Source organism: Etheostoma cragini, chromosome 4, assembly GCF_013103735.1.
Source record: "Etheostoma cragini isolate CJK2018 chromosome 4, CSU_Ecrag_1.0, whole genome shotgun sequence".
NCBI classification, from domain to species: Eukaryota; Metazoa; Chordata; class Actinopteri; order Perciformes; family Percidae; genus Etheostoma; species Etheostoma cragini.
In genome coordinates, this window is record NC_048410.1 from 21,060,746 (window position 1) to 21,076,044 (window position 15,299).

The window sequence follows — 15,299 nt, forward strand, 5'->3', positions numbered from 1 at the left end:
GGGTAATCATTAGTTATGACAAGAAATCTACATTTTGGTAATGCAGTTTTTCATCACTCACACACACACGCACTTCCTCTGTCAGCACTGTATCTGTGTTTGTATAACAAGGCAGAATGACAGCAAGCTGGTTTAAAGGATAAAATGGCGACAAACTGTGGAGAGTAATCAGTGCATCTGATGACTGTCTGAAAAGAGAATAATTAGACAGTGGATTTAATTGCTCGTCTATAAATAATCTCTCCTGACAGTTGTTAGTATAGAGATTGTGGGAGTAGCCCTTGGCTCTGTAAAAGTCTGGCTTCGCTGAATTTCAGAAAAGATTGTATGGTAACATTCTGCAAGATCTTGTCTTCTAAATGATTTTGTTGCAGCGCCTGTAGATCTGTTAGCAAGATGGAAAAACAATAAAAGATATTAATTATAACAACTTATAGCAGCTGTGCCACACTTCAAATGTTTCTGATTGTATTGCGACATAAGATGTAGCCACCATAGTGATGAGTTGGACCGTTTCTGCAGTGAAACTCATTACATAACAGAACAATCAATCTTTCAGGCATATACTGTATTAATTACATGTCAAAAGGCTAACCTTTTTCTTTTAGACACACATTACCAATGCCTGTACATACAAGATAAGTCATTTGCACTGGCTAAGGACTGGCTGTCTATAACAAATGAACTCGGCTAAATGGTGTCATCTCATCTCCAGACAGATATATATATAAGTCCCAGTGATACCCAAAAAGTCTAAATTAGGCCAGTGAGCCAAGATAAAAGTCTGCTACTCCTGAAAAAAATTAATTTCGTACTTTACATGTATTTTGCGAAAAATACGTGGGCTTCTTTGAACCAAGCCCTTCATTTATTTTAATTTTCAATGGACATTACAACAAACCTGGTTCAAGACTTAAAAGCGTAAATTGCTGCATGCATCTAGATTCAACTATTCAAAACCAATGATGAAGTGATTCAGTAAATCTGATTAACAGGTTACATTGACAATATGTGTCCTGATGGCAACGTGGATTAAAATCTACAGAATGTAGATGTTACACTTTGGGGCTCAATTGCAACATTTGTTTGAATCCCCTATTGCTCCCCAATATGCAAACATAAATGATTGAAAATATCAGGTATTGGAGGGTGTTGTGTACAGCAATACTTTGATCATGGACTGTCTGTGTCCGCAATGCTCAATTACAGACAATACAGCACAATTGAACCTACCTGACCCTAAACGTCTCCCTATCCCTGACCAGTTATTCCTGGATCCAACAAGAAGAAGAAGCAGAAACATGCACCCTAACCCCAACTGTAGAGAGCAACAGAATAGGAAACGCTGTTCCAATGGGGAAAGAAACACTATTTAAGGGGAGGGACAAAACACAAGACCCGCTGCTCTCTACCCACCTGTTCATGTCCCTTGGATGTGGGGACGATGACAGCCAAGATGCAAATGAGCTGGAAGATGGCACCCAGAAACAGCCCATAGCGCAGTAGGCTCTCTAGAAAGGTGGGTTCAGGGACCTCTGGAGGGGACAGGTCCAGTTCTGCAGACATAATGCGGCTGCTGATTGGCTGTTTGATCTGTTATTCCTCGGTGCCCTTATTTCTGCAAACAACATAGTGTACTCACTTAACGTTTAGCAGGAAAATAAACGAATATGTCAGTAGTCCCAAAAAGTGGTGGATAGACCCAGCTGGGACACATTTACAACGTAGCACAGCAGTGTAACGTCAGCTGTAAGCGAACGTTACATTCTTAAATGCTTTAATGTAAGCTAACGTTATGCATGAATACAACAAACGATTAGTGTGTGGCAGAATAAGCTTACCACTATCCTTTGCTCGTTAGCAAAGCGGTAAAACCAAAGGTTGAAACACTATCAAGTGAAAAAAAGGAGGGAATTTAACTAGCTCACAAAAGGAGACAAAAAAAATCAGACTATCGGAAGTGACGTTACAAATCTGGAACAACTTCCGAGCCGACGAAGGATTGTTTTGAAAATGTCGCCCTCTAGCGTGTTAATCCTTGTTTTTTTACAATTGAAAAAACAGAACTGCATTTACAGTGACGAGAATTGTACACACCCATGCTAAAGTTGATTAAAAACAGGAATAAAAAACAACTTATTGAAATTGATCTTAATGTCTTAATTCAAAAAATTTTGGAAAATCCAACCTTTTAAGGACACCAATTATCTTTGTGAATGAATAATGTATTGTAAATAAATGTATGTTCTTCCTTAAAATACAGGGGGCATAAGTATACATACCCCTATGTTAAATTCCCATAGAGGCAGGCAGATTTTTATTTTTAAAGGCCAGTTATTTCATGGATCGGGATACTATGCATCCTGATAAATTTCCCTTGGCCTTTGGAGTTAAACTAACCCCCCATCATCCCATAACCTTTACCATGCCTAGAGATAGGCATGGGAAACTGTCCATAAAATCATCTCTCAATGCAAATCAAACCAGCTATTAAGCTAACTGGAATAACACCATGCCAATATCTATGTCTCTATTCAAAATTCTTTGAATTGAGGCATTAAGATCAATTTCCATCAATTGTTTTTATTCTTCTTTTTAATCAACTTTAGCATGGATGTGTAAACTTATTCTCGCCACTGTACTTTCACTCTTACTACCTCGAGAGGAGAGCATGCACTACAAAACATCTATCTTAGAGCTGTAGCTAATATTGTTTGAAATTTACTCAAGCACTATGCTTAAACAGTTTTAAATTCGATGTATTCCTACAGTACTTGAGTATTTCCATGCAACTCCGAGAGGCAATAGCTTATTTACGTAGTCCTATGTACTTTTAACTCCACTAAATTTCTCTAACAGTTACTTTGCAGATTTCATTTTTCTTTCCCCTTCTCTTAAGTGAGAACAATGCATATCAAAATGTTTATGTTTTTGAATTTGTCTGATAAATCAACAGATAAGGTGTTTCTTTATGTTTTGAGAATATTCTCCTACTTCATAAGCAAACTAAACTATTTAAAAAGCTTTTGGGTCAGCTGAAAACAGGGCTGTTCTTTAACAACATGAAAAGTTGACTCTTGAGTCTTCCACACCACTGTTAATCAGAGTTACACTACTACAGCCCACGCTGAAGTATAAAGCAAAGTTAAACAGTGTTGGATCAACAATTAAAGACTGAGATGATTCTTCAGTGTCGGTACTTTCTAAATTAGTTTTAATTTTAATATATTGTCTAATAGACAAGTATTTAGACATTTTTGTATAAGGCAACTGATTTGACCCACACTATTTTTCATCCGTTTGTCAATTATCACAAAAAAAGAATTTTGTCAGCTTATAAATATTTATTTCTAACAGTATATAGATCAAACATCTAATCAATTAATGTTGGCTAGAATATAACGTCATTCCAGGATTTTCAAAGACAAAGGGAGTTGTATTAGATGGTTGTTGTTTTTAAAAACTGTTAGTTGAGAATATTTGATTTACTCTTCAGTCCATTTCTGCTCTTAATGCAAACACGCTGATTCATATAAACAGAATTTATTTAATATAAAGTATTTTATACATGCTTACAAAGAGCAATTGTACAAATATATAGATAAACAGAAGTCAAGGTTAAAAAAAAAACACAATAGATACACAGTGTAAGGTATGACACGTGTCCTATCTTTGCTAAGGCTAAAAGGTCTAAAGTCAACATATAAGCCTACAGTGGATCAGTTTCTGTAATGTGCCTTAAATTCCTGCCACCAATCCATTTTTTTATTTCTTACATATTCAAACATTTTACATATTATGCTTAAACCGATGGACATCATGGCTGCCGCAGGCCTCCCGGATCACTTTCCATTGTGGCCTTTCATGTCTCTTCTTATGATGTCATTTACTGCGAAAAATTACAAACAGGGGTGAGCAACTTTAGTATTCACAACTACGCTGTTATAAACCAAGACAAGACATCTTGCATTCTTAACGTTACATATTAAAACTGTAAACTTTTGCACACTAGCCGGGGATTTTTTTGCACATCCAGTACAAAACTTTACAGCTGTTCCAATTATAGCTTCCATATGAACTTTTTCACATTTCTTAAACTTTTTTATAGTGTCTATTGTAACTCTTTTATATTATGTCTCTTGTTTTTTGCAGTTTAATAATATGCACCACATCAAGACACATTCCTTGTATAGGCAAACCAGTTTCTGATTCTGTTAGTACAGTAATTTGTTTTATATTTGAAGCCTCTTTCTATAGATTTTTGAAATTGTGATTGTTTGTGGGGAAAACAGAGGCAATTCGAGTGAACACTGCTTTCACTTCATTTTTACTCAAGTGACTTGTTTGACTGGTTGGAGGGTCCAGGGATTATGTTGTCTACAACAGTGTTGTGTTTATAATACTACCAGCAAGTGTCGCCAAAGTCCCTTTTGAGGGGACTTTTATGCTTTTAATGAAGTCAACAGTGAAGCGATGACAGCCAATGAGGGGGGAGAGCAAGAAAGGTCCCCCTTGCAGACAATGTGCTTAAAGTCACCAGGGGGATCAACAATTCTTTTCCTAATTTTATACATCCATCAGTATAATGATGACTTTCAGTCTCTGACGTGATGATGTGAAGAACTGGCATCTAGATATGTCTATTTTCTTGGACAATGATTTATTTGCAACGGTTTCTGGGATGATCAATGATCTCTTTCTTAAAAAAAAATAAAAAAAGGTTTTTGTTGATGATTCTTTTGATGGAAATAATAAAAGTATTATCAATATTAAATATAATCTCAAGAAACAAGAACCTATGCAAATAATAAAATGAACACACTAGTGCATATTGGTTAGTTTGCTTCTGATGCTCAGTAAAACAGATTGCTGTAGTTAACTAAACTTTCACTATTACCCCAGTGTGTATCAGAGATCAAGAAAAAAAAAAACAGTTTACCACAGGTGTCTGCATGTATTTGCCTGTACTTCCTGTTTCTGTCTTCCATCACAGAGGTGTAAAAAGAAACATTGCCCCACAGTAAACAGTGTCTGAATACATCACTTGTTCTCTCACTTCATGCTGTTGTTGCTTCTTTTTTCTTTGTCATCCTCAAATACATCAGGGCAATAAGCAAGTTGTATTAGATTCATTTCAAATGAGACTGAGCATGCGCATGAAGATTCTACAAGTGTGGTGTGTTTTTAGTTGTGTGAGTAGGAGTGAGACTGAAAGAGACAGGAAAGTGGATAGAAAGGCCCAACACAAACCACAAGGCAGGATTTGCAAGCGTACAGTTGCAATGTGCTTGTATGCATTTTGCAGACCGGACCACAATTACCAATCCCTCATGCAAGTTTGCATGTTTTGTGTATTCATTTCCCCATTATGTTTTTTGGTGAAGCAATTATTAAAGTATCTTCTAAAACTCTTCTAAATATCTCAGTGAGGCGAGACAAGACTAGAACCCTAAGTTACTGACTGATTGAGAAATAATGTAAATGCCTCTCGAAACTGTTGACTACACAAAATATCATACTATCAAATACAGAACATAAAGTTCCAGTAACCTGCTCAAGTTAAAAAATGATGCACCAGAAATACTCACCATCCTCCAAATAAGCGAAGCGGAGGTTTTCTTGTTTGACTGTGACTTTCTCTGGAGCTCGTTCCTCATGGTTTTCCCTTCCAGAGCTGATCTGGGTCAGAGGCTCCACTCGGCTTACAGCCTTCCCTTGAACGTCACCTTGGATGAATCTTGAAGGTGGCGACTTTCCCAGTGGCAATGCTGTCTGCACATAACTCTGATGTCTTGACACCAAACAGGCCTCAAAGGAATCACCAACCTGAGGACATCCCCCCACTTTGCCCACAGGGTTTCTGGCACTGTTACACTGACTGGGGGTGGTGGCAGGGTGGGAAGCCATCTGGGAACCACTGAGGAGGGTCGCACCACAGTTGCTGTAACGTTGGTCTGCAGTGTGGTACACCACAGGGTTGTTGATCAGAGTGCTGGCTCTAGACTGGTAATAAACGGGTTGGTCGTCCAGTGGATCAGGGATTAACACGTGGGCTCTGGGGTCTACAGTGGTTAGATGGTACATTGTTGGAGAAACACTCAATGCTTGAAGGTTGCTCTCCTGCTCCAAGTGATGGTAGAGTGACTTCATTGACAGGCCAGCCACAGATTGATTGTCTGAGTACACGTACGAATTTAACTGGTAGTCATCCAGTGGTTCTGCTTTAATGGCTATAATAAAAAAAAACAAAGGTAAGACGAATCAATGTAGGTCTGTCATTAGCTCACTGACAAGAATACAAGGACAGAAACGAGACAAGCCTGATGGTGGCGCCAGAAGAAAAGTAAGGAGATCACCAAAGCTGGTAGGATTCATCCTCTGTGGAACACAAATGCCTGCACACAATTTAATGACAAATCATCTGATAGTTCTTGAGATATTTCAATCAGGACCAAATTTATTGAACGAAAGACCAACAATAATATTTTTTAACTGTGCTAGCTGCATGGCTCTATGGATGGTTAGCTAAACCCCAATTTGTTTCCTATAGTGCTTATCAAAAAGTGTGTGTCTGCATGTCAGCTGTGAATATTTCATGTAGGTGGAGAGAGAATTAGCAAACACGAAAGCGGAGTGACTTTCCCCTTTCCAGCAAGTGAGATTTGTCGCCCTATGCAAAAACCTGTGCTGTGGCTGCAGTTCACTATTAACAGCTTATGACGGATTTCTTGTAATATTGTAAAACATCAGTGTACAGTAAAGTGAGGATCCTAGAAAGAAGCTAGTAGCTGCTAGTAACTGCTGAGTTGATCTGTCTTCAGGTTGATATGTTCCTTTAATTGTATGGCAGTTAGATCTAATCTGATTAAAGTGCTGCTATTTCCTGTATTCTCTAAATTTGACTCAATCAAGGGAAGAGTAACTTAGTACACATTTGCCACCTTAGCAACATTATCACCTGTTTAATGTTCAGTTTATGTTAATTTTGTCTTTGATTGTGTTGATAGAGGTGATACGCTCCCTGCTGACCCCAGTATCAATTTCTTGTTTCTCAAACACTAAAGGTACCCCTCTTCCTCCTGTAATGACTGAGCTGAGATGGCTGATAGACATATATACCTATCACAGGAGTGTAGGTGAAGTGCTGGGGCTGACTCCGTTTCTTCTTCCCGTTGATGACGTAGAAGTTGACTTTGGCTGGGTGGGAAATGGTCCGGTTTCGATACGGAGGGATCTCAACAAAAAGCATGTTCTAGACGGAGATTGCAACAGAACAACACAGAAAAAAAGATCATGATTCAGATAAACTGTCATGTTGAAACAGAGAGGCGTGGGCTGCCACGAATCTTTCGCTTGTGTGTTTCAAATCAAACCAGTGTTAGAAATAAAACTCTTTGAATTTGATATCTAGCAGCATGTAGTGTCTGGTCATATGTTTACGTGAATTTGTAACAGATAATGTTGGTTTAATTACCAAATATATACAAAAAGTAAATCATTGGTATGCAAAATGATGCTATACCTTAGTGCCATTGCAGATAAGTGGAAGTTAACTCACAGCTTGTGTTTTGTCTCTGTCCACAGTGGCCTCCACCTCCCAGATTTGCTGCCCATCTGAAAGCGGAGGTAGTATTGTGTGCACAAATTAAAACAGTGGAAGTTTAAAGCGGTGTATTTTTGCTTTTTTGCTTTCTTGCGAGAGTTTGATGAGAAGGTTGATACCACTTCCATCATGACTGTACAAGAAATATGTAATAACAGACAGGAGCCAGTTAGCTTAGCATAAAACTGGAAACTGACAAAAAGAAAATAGTGTAATACATCAAGGTTTCACTTGTGGTTCTTGGCTTTGAAGGTGCTGAAAGCATTTTAGCTTTGGCTAGGTGTTTCCCCTTGTTTCCATTATTTGTGCTAAGCTAAGCTAACTGGCTACTGGCTAAAGCTTTATACATGCTGGGCAGATAGGTGAGTGGTACTGAATTTCTCATCTAACTATTGGATGACACCAAATAAGCAAATTTCCTGTGTCTTTTACCGTAATGACTTTATAAAAAGATGAATTTGTAAGAAATCAGATGATGTCAATCCTTTCTTTAATTTACAGTAAATCACATAGTGGAGAGCATATTTTTCTTTTATGTCTAGTTTACGGATTCATTCTCACCTCAGTTTTTACCTGCTGTTTCTGTTTTACACCCACTCTTTGACGAAAAAAAAACAAAAAACACAAAGCCTCTGCTCTAGGTCTGTCAGACCACATCCTGTTGCATAAAACCCCACACCAAGCAACAGGGAGGCTTTAAATGTAGTCAACTGTACCCATTCTGCTCTCAAACCATGTAGGCCATGTAAAATGTTGTGTGGGCAGGAGGAGCAGTAAACGAGGTGAGACATTTCCATGTAGAAATAAATAAAAGTTGTCACCTCCAGTAAAAAAAGTAAATGTTTGTTCTAATGGTTCATTTTGTCAGAGTTAAAAGTGGGGGCTGAAGAAAGATGTGCGTCATTGAAAGTGGATATGCAAATACCATAAACATAAAAAAAATACTATAGGTGTAGGCGGATGCACTCAAGCAGGATATTGGGAGTACACAGACGTAGCCGCGTGTTGCACAAAATATTATTAGTCTATTTTTATCATAGAAACCTGGTTAGATTTCAAATATAAACACATTACAATCACATGTCAACATAAACACACATATCAAGTTTTCATAATAATTGGAAGAACAGCATAATTTATTAAAGGACTATTTTAACAGTTTGGGAAATATGCTAAGTTGCTTTGGTTTGCTGAGATTTAAGACTGAAACCACTCTCAGGTTTGTACAGTTTAAATGAATCTACAGGTTAGCTTAGCTTAGCATAAAGTCTGGAATCAGGGGGAAACAGCTAGCTTGGCTCTGTCCAAAGGTAACAAAATCCACCTACCAGCACTTCAATTGTACATATAACCCCAGCAAAACCACAAAATGTCATTTTTACACTTTGTTTTTTGTGTACCTATTTAACCTACAAGATTTAACGTATTAATTAATTAGCTTTATATGTGCTGGTACACAGATTCTTTTAGCTTTAGACAGAGTTAAGCTAGTTTTTGTGCTAAGCTAGCTGGCCACTAGCAGTAGCTTTATATTAGCAGGAAAGCAAATAAGCATATTTGCCAAACTGTCAAAGTATTGTGAAATTTAAAATATTTTCTTTGTATTAAAAATGTAAAAAGAGGAACGGAGAGACTTAAAATTGCATCACATGACTAGACAATTTAATTACTGATTTTCCACACCTTGTGTCTTCTCTGAGAAAATCACTTTGGAGTCAGATGTGAAATTCTGTCCAGTAAGGACCATTTGTTGACCACCGAGTACTGAGCATCGGTCCAGGTCCTGCCTCTCGACTGCAGGGAGCTCCTGAGCTGAGCGCTGGGCTGAGAAAACAAAGACACAGCTGTATGAAGGACCCCACAGAGGTCAGAAAACATCTTCATGGCAGTTTGTAACGTTTGAAATGTTTGATGATGATTCAAATTCAGATTTGCACTATTGACTACTATAGCTTGGCCAACACTCACATTAAAGCCAGCCCATGTAACTTATGGCCACAGTTTATACATACAGGTATTACAGTAATATAGATAAAACTGCAAGTTGTACAATACAAGATTTCATGAACCTGCAACAGGTAGCAAGATTAATCTTATCAGCTTCTTACAGCATTCAATGGGAGGAGAAGCAGCTTGAAGAGACGTGAGCTGGCCTCCAGGTTGAGGAATGTGGATGCGAAACACCAAACGCACACGTGTGTTTTTTCGTCCAATGTCCGTCTCACCATTCCTCAGTTCGATGTCGGCATTTCTCAACTTCAGAATTCCTACACAGTCAATCCTGTGAAATGTAAAAAAAAAAGACAAAGAAAGATAAAAAAAAGTGTTCTTAAATGAAAGTAAAAACCTTTTTTTAATTATAACTATAGTTTGCATAACCTAATTTTGTTCTGTCAACTAAGTGACCTGTGACATTTTTATTCAAAAACCCATTTTTTTGCTACTGTTTTTCAACAAACTCTCACAGAGAGGTGGTGCATTTTATGTTTCCATCAGCAGCAACAGCCACTTATTTGGAGTGAAAAAGACAAAAACCTTGCAGCTGGCATGAGCATCAATAGCCCCCGTGTGTGAGGTGAGAAAGAAAAGAGAAATTCCCACAAAAACTCAAACTTAATGAACAGAAAATCCAAAGATGGCACCAAACACAGAACTCAGTTTAATGTGTCTCTGCATCTATAATTATAGGAGAGAAAATGCAAAAACACCACAGAAGTGACTACAGGTTGCTTAATAACATGTCTCCCACAGCATCTCTGTGCTACTCACACCACTCTCATGTGGTTCTTTGGTTCCAGAGGGATTTCTAACACTTTGGTCCCATTGATCATCCTCTCCATGCTCGGTGTGGTGACGGTCTTCCCGGTGATGCGGTGGACCTGGTAGAAGGCGTGTGGTTTTAGAATCCTCTCGTCTGCTGTTCCTATGAAGACTTGCAGCCCCAGTGGAGCTGTGCCTTGGTACCCACAGAGCTAATAAGGACACAAAAGGCAATTAAATGCATGCTTTACACTGAAACAAGTTAACTATGATACCAATAATGTCCATGGCTGCATATTCAAAAATATTCGCACTGCACATTAAATCTCTTTGCCCTATGGGGATGATTTCAAAGGTCACTGTCTATCCAAGAATGTCTATCCTATAGCAAGAACACTGATTTGCATAGGCCGTTTCTGCATTAGTGCCAGGAAACCCAGCAGTAGCAGCTTATTAATTAACTCACCAGAGGAGTAAATGAAGTCGACACATGAACTACTGCTTGTATATCTCAATACACCTGACTTGTAATTATGAGTGTTTCTTTTAGAACTTTAAAACAGTGAATGTTGTTCGTGTGGAAGTAGTGATGTGAGGCTCTTTCATTTGCATGACTGTCGGCTTTCATAAACACATTATCCGGGAAATACCACCCTATATTTACAATCTCTCTTGTTACTTCATGTATCTTTTACAAAACTGTCAGTGACACGAATGTGAAGTGAGAGTGATCTTTCTTCCTTGTTTAGTTTTCCTTTTTTGCACATCCCACACTCAAAAAATCACCTGAACTTCTGGATGCCCTCCGTTAGGTGTCTTTACAGCTCCTCTGCTGCCCTCGGTCTCATAGTGAGCTCTGTGATGAGATCTGGGCTCTTGCTTAATAATAAGCTCGTATTGACCGGACTGACTGGGCAATGGCCACTCTAAAGACGGAAGTGGAGCCACGGAGATACCACTGGGGACACAATAGGGAAAGAAAGACAATAAGAGGAATTACATTAACAATGTCAAAAAATGTGTTCCCTAGTTCATATTTCATCTCATAGTGGTCAACTTAGTGGTGTACTTCATAATAATCACATTTGAGCTTATTATTAAGACATACAGTACATTATTTGTAAGATGTAAGAAAAGAAAAACAACACACCCAAATGCTCCGTGGTGAACTGGATGAGGAGGAGGCCACACTGTTGGGCACATATAGAAGGTTTCCGACTTGACTTCATAGTCATACCCCTCTCCATAAACACAGTCCTTTCTCTGGGCCTGCCCATGTGCATCTCGCACCATTGCAGAAGGCATCACTCTGGGTAGACTGGAGCTGAGGCTGCTCAGCATCTCCTCCAGGCCCGGGGAGGGAGCCTGAGCCTGGGACTGGAACTCAGCTTGAGCCTGGTATTGGTGGACATAGTAGGACCCCTGCTGCTCATGGGGCGAGGGAATGGGGCTGGGGCTCCGGGAGCGCTGCTTGACAGGAGTACCCCCCTGACAGGAGTGGGCCTTGTCATAGGAACGCTTCCCATGTGGTGAGGCAGAGCGGGAGCGTTGGTGGGGAAGCGATGAAGCGGTGCGTTGGTGCTGGGGCAGGAGAAAGGGCTCATCTGTGATGCTGTGGCGAGGTGAGGCTCCAGGAGAGGAGTGGGCAGAAGAAGGGTGGATGCAGAGGTCTAAGCCAGACAACCCAATGCCACAGCCGCCTCCATTAGGGGAGACACACGGTGAAGCCAAAGGAGAGAGAGGCCAGCCTGTGGAGGAGTTACTGCTGGCAGGGCTCACACACTCCCGGTAGGGCCCTAGAGCTTTGCTGCCAGGGCTCGGTTCCAGGGTCTGAGAGCTGAGAGAGTCACCCGACGGAGTGATCTCAATCCTGGGGCTGGGAGCAGGGATGGTCCCTGGTCTTGATGCAAGCCCCAAGGAGTCAAACATTGCCCCTGACAGGTTTTCTGTGGATGGGCTGTGAGAGGAGGGGTCCTGACTGGAGGCTGGCTGGTTGGAGCTGGAGATGTATGCAGTGTGATGGTCGACTACCAGCAGAGGAGGCTGGTTGGCGGTCTGAAGGAGAGCGCCTGATTCATCTGTCAATAAGGAAAGTGAGGATTCATTTGTGCACACATGTCCAAAGATGACTACCACCCTGAGATAATGTCGGATCCCATGTTTTAAGACATGTCAAATAGTCCTGCATGTCATAACAATTTTTGTCTGATATGTTTACCTACATTATCATTCTTAAAATGACATCCATGCCTGCAAACATCATAATGCACAGTGGAGCTCAAACATCAAAGCGAGGTAACAATTAGGAAAACACATTTTGAATTTTATCTTCATTAAAAAGTGATGTAATAAGCTCCTATAATAATAATAAAATCCTGAGAAAATAGAATAATGCAATTTAAAAGGAGTAATGCATATGTTAAATGAATCTCTAAAAAGCAGAATAACTACGCACCTTTCTTATAGCAGCCATGGAAGTCGTCCCCAGGTGGATTATACAGAAACAGGTCGGAGAAGTCCAGTTCCTCCTGACTGATGTCTGGCCCCAGGCCCTCGGCGAAGCCCAAACCTCCAGAAGTCATCTCCAGCTCTGAAGATTTGATCTTCTTTCGATGAGTTTATCTTTTGAAATAACTTACAAACTCGCCTAATAACTTAAGCTGTACGCATGTAAATAATTAAAGGAACGGACGACGTTACAGTTTATTTCGTCTTCTAAGATTTAAGTGTCATCATTTGGCAGCTGCTCAAATAAAACATCCTATACCGCGAAATGAATAAACTACTGGCGACAGACGCTTCCTGTCGCTGCTGCTGCTGATGACAAGCAGACCTGCCTCTCTCTCTCTCTCTCTCTCTCTCTCTCTCTCTCTCTCTCTCTCTCTCTCTGCTTGTGTGCGTGTGCCTGTGTGTGTGTGTGCGTGTGTGTGGTGTGTGTGTGTACACTGACAGAGTGCAGTTCAAACTCCACACAGGCCTCATTTCCTCTTGTGAGTCAAGAGCTACAGTGCTGCGTTTAGGAACCCATGCTAAAGTTGATTAAAAAGAGGAATGAAAAAAAATCACGTTTAGGAAATTGATCTTATTGCCTTAATTTTAAAAATAGGAAAATCCAACCTTTTAACGACACGAATTTTCTTTGGGAATGAATTATGGATTGTAAATCGATAAATGTCCTTCCTTAAAATACAGGGGGCATAAGTATACACACACCTATGTTAAATTCCCATAGAGGCAGGCAGATTTTTATTATTAAAGGCCAGTTATTTCATGGATCAGGATACTATGCATCCTGATAAAGTTCCCTTGGCCTTTGGAGTTAAACTAACCCCCCATCATCACATAACCTTCACCATACAAAGAGATAGGCATGGAGAACTTTCCATAAGATCCCCTTTCAATGCAAACCAGCTTTTAGGCTAACTGAAATAATCCCATGCCGCGGTGGGCGGGGGGGGGGGGGGGGGGGGGGGGGGGGGGGGGGGGGGGGGGCTCTGTGCCTGCCTTTATGGTAATTTAAAACAGGGTTTTTTATACTCATGCCCTCTGTGTTTTAAGGAAGAACATCTGTTTAGGGAAAAAACATTATTCATTCACAAAGAAAACTAGTGTCCTTAAATTTGAATTTTTTTCTAATTTTTTTTTTTAAATCAACGCATTCAGATCAGTTTCCAAAAGATGACTGTTTTTTTTTCTTTTTGTCTTTTTAGTCAACTTCTGCACGGGTTCCTAAACGCATGAGCACCACTGTGTAAGGCGGTCTGTTCTCTATGGTAATATTATAAAGATATTAAAACATTTTCCACAGTTACAGATATAAACGTACTGTTTTGCTTTGTGACAAAAGTGTGTTATCTTTCTTCATCTACTGCATTTATTGTATCTGTTGACCTGTGTGGTGAGCTGCTGCAGGCCTAAATACATTTGTATTTCATTTACCACAAATGTACTATTGACATGTATTTTACATTGTTCATTTTTAAACAAAAATTAAGATTAGATAAAATACTCCTTGACTGATCCCCAGAGGGAAAATTCAGGAGTTGCAGTAGCAAAAAGACAGAATGTAAAAAAGAAAACACGTAACATACAAATTAGACTAAAAGATTATACAAGAGCAATAAAAAGGCTGGAGGTACATACTGCACTGGTGTGATTATCCACAGCAAGGTCAAATAAATCAGTAAAATATTATAACATGCCTACAGTAGGATATGGTATGGCACAAAAAACACATAATCGTGATCATGTCTCAACTAAGTCTATAAAACAATGAAGGCCTATAAAAACAGAACTAAAAAAAATATTTCAGTTGCAACAAATACATAAACAAACTTATTCAATACTTTATTCAAAAAGTTAAATAACTTAAGTTGTCAGCGAGAGCAGCTTTTGGCCACATGGTGGCAGTATTGTACAATTTACATCCACGCACGAGTTCTGCACGAATACTTTATTTGTTCTCACTCACTTCTTGTTGCATCCAGCCGTGCATTAACCATAGCCTAGTTATGGCTTTGATATGTTGATGTCACCGAGATCTCTGCCTCAACCTTATCAGGTGATCTGGGAGTCATTTTCAGTACTTTGCACATTATTATTATTTGAAAACATTATTTCACTTAAGTCAATAAATGGGCTCAATCTCTACACCAGTAATGCTCTCATCTGACCGTACTAACACTGAGCTGATGACATACACTATAAGTGCGTAGTCTGTGTCTCTATAGCACAGATGTTAGAGCTCTGCTCTTTTAAACCAGGGGAGGTAAGTTTGATCCTCACTAGAGCAGGGGTCTCCAAAGGGGACCCCCAACTTCATATAAAATTAAGGTGCATATTTAACTGGACCTACAATAATGTGAAGGGCTGCCTAAAGCCTTTATACATACCTTTTTTGCATAAAATACTAAGAAATTAAAATAGCCTAGTAACT

General features: G+C 39.5%; 2 protein-coding genes across 3 annotated transcripts in view; both read right to left on the minus strand.

Moving 5' to 3' along the window:
* manbal (mannosidase beta like) overlaps positions 1-1,988 on the minus strand; it is a 4,665-nt gene extending 2,677 nt beyond the window's left edge. The window contains exons 1-2 of the mRNA XM_034869791.1: positions 1,842-1,988; positions 1,417-1,618 (exon numbers count right to left, since the gene is read on the minus strand). Of these exons, the coding sequence (XP_034725682.1) occupies positions 1,417-1,566 (150 nt within the window). The 5' untranslated portion in view covers positions 1,567-1,618; positions 1,842-1,988. The remainder of the gene's footprint in view (positions 1-1,416; positions 1,619-1,841) is intronic.
* A 1,539-nt stretch (positions 1,989-3,527) lies between these two features.
* Positions 3,528-13,177, minus strand: LOC117943677 (nuclear factor of activated T-cells, cytoplasmic 2). Of its 2 annotated transcripts, XM_034869955.1 has the most exons (11): positions 12,819-13,177; positions 12,389-12,441; positions 11,514-12,352; positions 11,150-11,321; positions 10,373-10,575; positions 9,712-9,884; positions 9,287-9,427; positions 7,559-7,614; positions 7,120-7,252; positions 5,589-6,230; positions 3,528-3,889 (listed from the first exon to the last, which is right to left on the minus strand). In XM_034869955.1, exons 1-11 carry the CDS (start codon positions 12,943-12,945, stop codon positions 3,843-3,845), a joined length of 2,586 nt encoding a protein of 861 aa, XP_034725846.1. In that variant the 5' UTR covers positions 12,946-13,177; the 3' UTR covers positions 3,528-3,842. The 2 variants fall into 2 exon arrangements, with proteins under 2 accessions (XP_034725846.1, XP_034725845.1); XM_034869954.1 differs by having other exon boundaries at positions 11,514-12,441; positions 12,819-13,176.
* Positions 13,178-15,299: the final 2,122 nt, after the last annotated feature.

Bases quoted from the DNA above. Each gene is read 5' to 3' on its own strand.
- LOC117943677 (XM_034869954.1), bottom strand. From the start codon at position 12,945: ATGACTTCTGGAGGTTTGGGCTTCGCCGAGGGCCTGGGGCCAGACATC. The intron at 7,253-7,558 runs GTGAGTTAACTT...ATCTCCGTCTAG, and splicing joins ACAGAGACAAAACACAAGCT to AACATGCTTTTTGTTGAGAT. The intron at 3,890-5,588 runs GTGAGTATTTCT...AATTTTTCGCAG, and splicing joins CTTCGCTTATTTGGAGGATG to TAAATGACATCATAAGAAGA.